Source organism: Zootoca vivipara, chromosome 10, assembly GCF_963506605.1.
Source record: "Zootoca vivipara chromosome 10, rZooViv1.1, whole genome shotgun sequence".
In the NCBI taxonomy this organism is placed as follows: Eukaryota; Metazoa; Chordata; class Lepidosauria; order Squamata; family Lacertidae; genus Zootoca; species Zootoca vivipara.
This window is the reverse complement of record NC_083285.1, coordinates 47143217-47152241: the sequence shown is the minus strand read 5'-3', so window position 1 is coordinate 47152241 and position 9025 is coordinate 47143217. Positions and strand designations below refer to the sequence as shown.

The following is a 9025-nucleotide window of genomic DNA, read 5'->3' as shown; positions in this document are numbered from 1 at the left end:
AGTTTAGTTTCTGGGACAATGTTGATTTGTCTTTGGGCAATGGGGGTTGGAATCCATGTACTTTTTGCAGGACACTGATGTTGAAATAGGTTGAGGTGATCAGCCCCAATCCCACCCCCTGTTCTTTTGGGGAGCAGAGGTGAATGGAGTCCAGGTCTTTTACATGAAGAGTAAATATTAGAGAAGTAGAAATGTTGGGAAATTCCTTCCTGGATACAAAAACTGCAGCCACCCATTAAAGTCAGCAAAGAGCTATAAATGTGGCAAAGCTGTTCAAACACACTTAAACCTCAGAGAGTCCTAAGGAGGAATTGAGAGAAGAATTGAGATCAGTTCCAAAGAAACCCCATCAAGATGATGCTGGGAACATCAAAACCCTGCAGCTTCCTTTGTCCAGGTTTGTTTTTTCCTTTACAGGTCCACCAGACATGAAACATTGATCCCACCACCTCCTTACATTTCCAACATCGGTCTGTATTATTTCTATACATTATCGCTAATTTCCTCAGTGTTATATACCAATGATAGAAGTCCTTCATGTAGTTTTCCTTAATAGAATAACAGGCTGTGAACTTAAGATCTTCCCTCCACAATTTTTTTGCCACTCAGAGTTGAATATTATGACCTAGATCTCTTGCCCACTTTACCATGGCTGATTTTACCTCCTCGCCGTTCACCGACCATTCTAATAAAAATTTATACATTTTGGACAGTATTTTGTCATCATTGTATATCAAATCTCTTTTGAACTTCGAAAGTTCTTTTTGAGTGAGTCTGTTAGAAATTTATAATTCTGTCTTTTTTTTTAGCAGCCTCCCTGGGACCTCTCTCAAGATAACTATATTTTTCTCCTCAATGCGAACTCTTCTTTTTAGTTTGTAATATTATATCTTTGAGAGCTAGAGTTCAGTCACCTGGTCATTTATTCACCTTTGCTATAGTAGAATTGACTCTAAAGGTTGAGGTTGAATCCTGACAAGACAGAAGTACTGTTTTTGGGGGGCAGGGTGTGGGCGGGTGTGGGGGACTCCCTTGTCCTGAATAGGATAAATGTGCCCTTGAAGAACCAGGTGCGTAGCCTGGGAGTCATTTTGGACTCACAGCTGTCCATGGAGGCACAGGTTAATTCTGTGTCCAGGGTGGCTGTCTTCCAGCTCCATCTGGTACGCAGGCTGAGACCCTACCTGCCCACAGACTGTCTCGCCAGAGTAGTGCATGCTCTAGTTATCTTCTGCTTGGACTACTGCAATGCGCTCTATGTGGGGCTACCTTTGAAGGTGACCTGGAAACTGCAATTAATCCAGAATGCGGCAGCTAGACTGGTGACTGGGAGCGGCCGCCAAGACCGCATAACACCGGTCTTGAAAGATCTACATTGTTTCCCAGTACGTTTCCGTGCACAATTCAAAGTGTTGGTGCTGACCTTTAAAGCCCTAAACGGCCTTGGTCCTTTATTATTATTATTTTTTAATAACTATTTATTAGATTTTCCAATTAAACACATTTAAGACATTATACAAAACAAACAAACAAACATTCAAAATACATACATCACTCTTTTTACAATTCTTATTATTCTTATTATTCTTAAACAAAAACATACTCCGCCAAATTTGACTTCCCTCCCTCCCCTCAATAGGTTTTCTAATCAATTCTTATCTCGCAGTTCCTTTGTATCTAATCTTTAAAATCAATTCGTAGGATTTATTTCAAGCCTGCAAGTGTCTTCAAACCTTTACAGTTCATTTCCATATAGTCCACAAATTTACTCCAATCCCTTAGAAACCTTGTCTCCCTCTGGTTTCGAATCCTGCTAGTCAGTCTCGCTAGTTCTGCATATTCAATCATCTTTGTCTGCCAGTCTCCGATAGTCGGTAAGTCCTGGGTCTTCCATTTTTGGGCTAACAATGTCCTCGCCGCGGTTGTCGCATACAAAAAAAGGGTACTGTCCTCCTTAGTTATCTCTTGGCCTATCAGTCCTAACAAAAAGGCCTCCGGTCTTTTGGGAAAAGTATACTTAAATATCTTTTTCAGTTCATTATACAGTATATCATTTCCCAATATCCTTTAACCTTTTCACATTTCCACCACATATGATAAAAGTCCCCTTCCTTTTCATTGCATTTCCAGCACATTCTATTACTCATTCTATACATTTTTGCTAATTTCACTGGAGTTAAGTGCCATCTATACATCATCTTCCAAACATTCTCTTTCAAAGCAGTACATGCTGTAAATTTTATTGTTTGGTTCCATAATTTCAACCACGCATCGTATTCAATATTATGCCCAAAATCCTTAGCCCATTTTATCATTACCTCTTTTGTCAACTCATCTTTAGTATACCACTCTACCAGCAAATTGTACATTTTGGACAACAATTTTATTCTGCCCCCTAGCAACTCTGTTTGAAATTTGGACCTTCTCTCCTCAAAACCAATTCTTTTATCTTTCACGAATACATCATTAATTTGATGATATTGCAACCAACTCGTCAGATGTACTTTAACCTCTTCATACGGTTTCAATTTCCAACCTTGTTCTGATTGTCTTAAAAATTTTTCATATGTTGGTCTCTCACCTTCCATATTCACTTTTTTCACTATAATCACTTCCATTGGTGAGATCCACCATGGAGTCTTAGTCTCTAACAAGGCTTTATTTCTTTCCCATACTTCAAATAACGATCTTCTTATCACATGATTCGTAAATCCTTTATGGGTTTTTTTCTTATCATACCATAGATATGAATGCCAACCTGCTCTATTGTCGAATCCTTCCAAATCCAACAAATCCGTATTTTCCAATGTTATCCATTCTTTTATCCAACAGAGACATGACGCTTCAAAGTATAATTTCAGGTCTGGCATGGAGAATCCGCCTCTTTCTGTCTTATCTACCAATATTTTATATTTTATTCTTGGTTTCTTCCCCTGCCAAACAAATCTTTGTAAATCTTTTTGCCATTCTTTGAATTGTCTTGTCCCTTTTATAATAGGTATTGTTTGAAACAAGAATAACATTTTGGGTAATACGTTCATCTTTATTGCTGCTATTCTGCCAAGGAACAACAACTTCCTCCTATTCCATATCTCTAAGTCTTTCTTTATTTCTTTCCATACCAGTCCATAGTTGTCGTTAAACAGATTTATGTTTTTTGTTGTCATCCATATTCCAAGGTACTGTACCTTTTTTATGATTGCAATACCATGTCTTTGCTGCAAGTCTTCCTTCTCTTCCTTATCCAGATTTTTTGTCATCATTTTCGTCTTTTGTTTATTCATTTTAAATCCCGCCAGTTGTCCAATTTCTTCTATCATTTCTATCACTTCAGCAACACTTTCTTTAGGGTTCTCTAATGTTACAACTAAATCATCTGCAAATGCTTTCAGTTTGAATTCTTTCGCACCTAAGTCCTTTATACCTGAAGGAGCTTCTCCACCCCCATTGTTCAGCCCGGACACTGAGATCCAGCGTCAAGGGCCTTCTGGCGGTTCCCTCACTGCGAGAAGCAAAGCTACAGGGAACCAGACAGAGGGCCTTCTCGGTAGTGGCGCCCACCCTGTGGAACGCCCTTCCATCGGAGATCAGGGAGATAAACAACTACCTGACATTTAGAAAACACCTAAAGGCAGCCCTGTTTAGGGAAGTTTTTAATCTGTGATATTTTAATGTATTTTGGTATTTTTTGGAAGCCGCCCAGAGTGGCGAGGGAAACCCAGCCAGATGGGCGGGGTATAAATAAACAAATACTGTAAATAAATAATAATAAAGATTTTATCAATCTTTCTGCCCACTTTCATGAGTGATGTAATCAAGTAGAAATTAAACTCATGTAATCCAAATGTGACTGCCTGTGTGGCTATCTCTTTAGCTATCTACACTATCAAAATGCTAATGTAATTTATTTCTTGCTTCAGGTGTCTGGATTTTGACCATAGTTTTGGCCAGAGCTGCATATTCTGCTGATCCTCCTGGTCCTCCTGGTATTCCTGGTCCTCCTGGTGTTCCTGGTCCTAATGGTGTTCCTGGTCCTCCTGGTGTTCCTGGTCCTAATGGTGTTGCTGGTCCTAATGGTGTTCCTGGTCCACCTGGTCCACCTGGACCTAGAGGTGATCCTGGACCACAGGGGACACCAGGTATGATCTCTAGCTTGTTGTTGTTGTTTAGTCGTTTAGTCGTGTCCGACTCTTCGTGACCCCATGGACCATAGCACGCCAGGCACTCCTGTCTTGCACTGCCTCCCGCAGTTTGGTCAAACTCATGTTGGTAGCTTCGCGAACACTGTCCAACCATCTCGTCCTCTGTCGTCCCCTTCTCCTAGTGCCCTCCATCTTTCCCAACATCAGGGTCTTTTCCAGGGAGTCTTTCTTGGCAGGGATACTGGAGTGGCTTGCCAATTCCTTCTCCAGGTGGATCACGTTTGGTCAAAACATAACTTCTCCAAGTTATTTAAGCCCCTTCGCCACGACAAGGCAGTGATCCATGAAGGGGGATCTCTAGCTTAATTCTCAGCAAATTTTTTACTACTACTACTACCTTTATTGTCAATGGACAACCTGTGTACCATGAGATTAACCGAGCCTCCCCCCCCCAAACACTCAATCTCATTGCACTCTGTGTGCTTGTCGCACAACACACCAACCCCAAAAGTCAGTTGCACTATATTATTTTCCGTTCAGCAGTCTAACAGCCCACAGATAGAAACTGTTTTTTAGCCTGTTGGTACAACTGATTATTCCTGCCAACCTAGCAGTTCGAAAGCACATCAAAATGCAAGTAGATAAATAGGAACCGCTATAGCGGGAAGGTAAACGGCGTTTCCATGTGCTGCTCTGGTTTGCCAGAAGCGGCTTTGTCATGCTGGCCACATGACCTGGAAGTTATACGCCGGGTCCCTCGGCCAATAATGCGAGATGAGCGTGCAACCCCAGAGTCGGCCATATCTGGACCTAATGGTCAGGGGTCCCTTTACCTTTACCTTACAACTGATTATACTTCTATACCTCCTGCCCGAGGGTAGAAGATTAAAGAGGTGCTAGCTGGGGTGTGAATCGTCCCTGAGATTTTTTCTCGCTCTCCTAAGACAATGATCCCTTGCAATGTCATCTAGCGGGCTCAGGGGACAGCCCATGATACTACACTTTGCATGGAAGACAGAACACTTCAGAAACCAAGCAACAGAAATCAAGTTCTTGGTTATCTTTACCAGATAAACAAAGCAGGTGGTGGGTTTAATCTTAGATGGTGGAAAGAAACAGCTTTGGTCACCCATTTTAGGGAGAGGGACTGGGAGGAGGGTCAGTGTCAGGAGTGAGTCAGCAGTAAATCACACTGTTCAAGTTAGAGTTAACTATTAGCAAAAGTACGATCTGCACAGACTTGGCGGAATGTTAGACCTAATGGGCACCACAACCCATCCCCAGTAGGTCCTTCCCCATGAAGTAGTTGCTGAGACCGGCTGGCTGTGGGGTGGGCGGAGGGAAAGCCCCAGAGCCGCGCAAAGCGTTTGGCCACATAGAAGGCAAGCTACCAGCAATTGTGAGGTCTACCAAATGCCTGGAACATCCCCTTTTTTGCTATTCAAGGAAAGTAGCTAAAAATCAGGTGGTTTAATGAGAGACTGGTGGGCTATATTTTGTTTTGCAGGTCACATGTTGCATAGGGGTAATATCCTAAACATTAACAATTCACTAACAATTAACAATTCTATAATATTAAGATAATGCTAAATATGTAGGTTGAGAATAATTTTTTTACAGTACACCATCCTCATCACATCCTCCCAGGGCCGGAGTGAGCATTGAGGCAAACTAGGCAACTTCCTAGAACGCCAATATGGAGGGGGCGCTGGCCAGCCTGCCCCACCACAGCCTCCCGGTGCCGCTCCGTTTCTTTTATACGCCCCACAGCCAGCCAGGGAGAAGGGAGACGTTCCTTCTAGCCGGCTGGCTGTGAGGCGGGTGGAGGGAAAGCCCCAGAGCTGCGCACAGCGTTTGGCCAACTTTCTCTCTGCCCGCCCCACCACAGCCAGGGAGAAGGGAGATGTCCCTTCTAGCCGGCTGGCTGTGGGACGGGCGGAGGGAAAGCCCCAAAGCCGCGCAAAGCGTTTGGCTGTCTTTCCCTCCACCTGCCCCACAGCCAGCCAGGGAGAAGGGAGACGTCCCTTCTAGCCGGGTGGCTGTGGGGCGGGCGGAGGGAAAGCCTGGAGCCACGCAAAGCGTTTGGCTGGCTTTCCCTCCACCTGCCCTGGCGATCACGGAGGGGGAGGAAGGGATCGGAACAGCCCGATTTTGGGCTGATCCTGGTGCCCCCTCGCCCCTCCGGTCGCGGAGGTGGAGGAGGGAGTCGGAATAGCCCGATTTTGGGCTGATCCTGGCGCCACCTCCCTCTGCTCCAGAAGCTGCACGTGGGCCATCTCCGCCTGGGGGGAGGGGGAGGAAGAATCAGCAATCGCCATTACCATGCTCCCGACAGCATATCTCTCTCTCTCTCTCTCTCTCTCTCTCTCTCTCTCACACACACACACACACACACACACACACACCCCTAGCACCGGCCCTGCATCCTCCATAAGTCCATCAAAGTCCAAAAATTAATTAGTGTATTAATTGGTAGTTATTGCTGTCCCACTTAATCAATAATGCTGAAAACAGCTTACGGCATTAACATTTTGTGCTGGGAATTTCAGGGAGAATAAGTGTGGTTGACACTGAAGGTATTCTATGCATGAGCCTACAGAGCAGCTGGTTTGGGGTACCTGCTGTTGCTAAGGCCATGCAGGTGCAGAACCCTGTTTTACGTTCCCATCGGGCTAAGACCTTTGTGGGGAAATGCTCAATACAAGCCATTACAAGCATAGCAAAAGTAGTCATAAACAATAAATAAAACACATCAAAAAGCACACAATTGAATCGAACTATTTCCGCATAAGTGATTATAATACAGATAAAGATACAAAAAAGAAATATCAATGATGGCAACACCAACTTCACAACAATGCCCTCCTTAAACAATACCTCACGTGTCTGGTCAGCAGCCTCCACTTTTGTAGCTGGAGTCAGTCAGGGTCCTGCCCTCCCAGGACAGGTGGGAAAAGGCCTGCAAGGTAGAGAGCCGGTCTTCCAGGACTCACAGCCAAGATGGTTTAGACCAGATGTTGATGAACTACAGCTCCATCTTTCCTGACTACTGAACATGCTGGCTGGGGCTGATAGCAATTGGGGGTCCAACATTTGGGGGGCAGCAGGAATCCCATCTCAGCTCTAGAGATTCTGAGAAAGAAATTATTTCTGTTTGGATGACAACTTCAATGCACTGCTAGCTTCTTTTTTTAACAGCCAAAGCTGGGTACCTGTGAAGACTCTGTCATTCAAACACGGCTTTTGTACCTGGGCCCTATGAGTGGTTGGAAGAGTCTGAACCTAAACAGCTGCAGGCTATTTTGATTTGAGACAGACACCCGTCACTGCTTTTTCTGCTAAATTGTGTTCCCCCTTCCTCTTCAATTTTTATAAAGGTTTGCCAGCGGCTCAAGGATTGATGTGTCCTCATGGATTGCCAGAAGCTGATTGTCAACCAGTCCTGAGAGCACCACCCAAATCTGCATTTTCTGCAAAAGTGGCCAAAAGCTATCCAGAACCTAATCAGCCCATAGGATTTCAAAATATTCTATACAACGAGCAGCAAGTCTTTGATGAGTCATCTGGCATATTCACCTGCCAAATCCCAGGAGTCTATTATTGTACCTACAACCTGAAGGGACACCAGAATTCACATATGATCCTGGCAAGGAATGGTAGAGAGGTGAAAGCATCCGATCAGATTACCTCGGATGCTTATGAAAACCTGCCGCAAAGTGCAATCCTTAAATTAGAGAAAGGAGATAGGGTGTGGTTGGATGCAAAAGAGGCTTATGATGGGATAACAGAAGGAAGCTATGTTTTGTGCTATCTCATATATGACTCTTAGATTATGTAGTACTCTGGATCCAAATGGCTTGCTTCATTGCATTGTCCTGCAAACATTTAACTAGATGGTTTGTTTTGATTTGCAAGAAGTTCACCTAATCTATAATAGCTACACTTAGGGATGGGGAAGAATTCTAAATGGGAAGCTAGCAAGTAGGACTCATTGGAGATCTGAGTAAACATGCCTAGGATGCAGTTGGGTTATGGCTCACCAATGGCTCAGAGGTATTGTTTTACAATTTTCATAGAAACATGAAAGCAGAACATGAAGTGTGCATGGATTTCCATGACGTTTAGTAGAAGCCTACTGCTTCTATATTTACAAATCAAAAGGCTGTGCTTCACATTGTTTCCACATCTGCATAGGTGCATGCATGTAATCATTTGTTTAAAATTAAAGGTTGTGTCATAAAACAACTGACTGCTACGGAATATTTATAAGGGGAAACTAAGTGCTTTATATAGGTTTTGGTTTTTTTTAAAATATAAACGGAAAGGACAGTCAGGGATAGAGGAATGGAGGAGCAGATGGGCAGGGATGGGAATTAATGTGTTTATTTGGACAATGTATAAATATTGGGGGCAATCACAGCCTTTCTGTGCTAACAGCACAGTGGAGGTGCAGGTGGAAGTGTAGAGATGACACTATGGATTCATGGATAAGTACTGTTGCATATAAGTCCAGGCAATGGGGTTGTAACAATCTCTTTATTCACAGCAGACAAGTAAAAGACAAAAGACCAACTCCCAGCCTACTGCTATATATATGTAGCCAACTGGGCCAGCCTACAAACTCCAGGTGAAACTAATTAAACTAACTAAAACAGTCACTCCTAGCCGTAACTCCTTCCTGGCTACTCTGCTCCTGTGTTGTGCCTCCTATTCAATACACAACTGTACCCAGGGTTATCAACAGACAGAGGATCTGAAAAATAATGAATACAAATCCACAGTAAACCAAAGTCAGGGTTGAATGGGATTAAAAGCACTAATATCCTAAACCCATTCCCGTAACTTCACTCTTTACTGAACTTCCCTTGAACTCCTCCTCCTCC

General features: G+C 43.6%; 1 protein-coding gene across 1 annotated transcript; it reads left to right on the top strand.

The window, feature by feature from the left end:
* Positions 1 to 210: 210 nt before the first annotated feature.
* On the top strand, positions 211 to 8800 carry LOC118078569 (collagen alpha-1(X) chain-like). Its single transcript, XM_060279881.1, has 3 exons — positions 211 to 397; positions 3921 to 4139; positions 7520 to 8800. Exons 1-3 carry the CDS (start codon positions 355 to 357, stop codon positions 7969 to 7971), a joined length of 714 nt encoding a protein of 237 aa, XP_060135864.1. The 5' UTR covers positions 211 to 354; the 3' UTR covers positions 7972 to 8800.
* The last annotated feature ends 225 nt before the right edge of the window (positions 8801 to 9025 follow it).

Excerpts from the sequence above, each read along its gene's own strand:
- LOC118078569 (XM_060279881.1), top strand. The coding sequence starts at position 355 with ATGATGCTGGGAACATCAAAACCCTGCAGCTTCCTTTGTCCAG. Across the intron at positions 398-3,920 it reads CTGCAGCTTCCTTTGTCCAG|GTGTCTGGATTTTGACCATA; the intron begins GTTTGTTTTTTC and ends TTCTTGCTTCAG. Across the intron at positions 4,140-7,519 it reads TGGACCACAGGGGACACCAG|GTTTGCCAGCGGCTCAAGGA; the intron begins GTATGATCTCTA and ends ATTTTTATAAAG.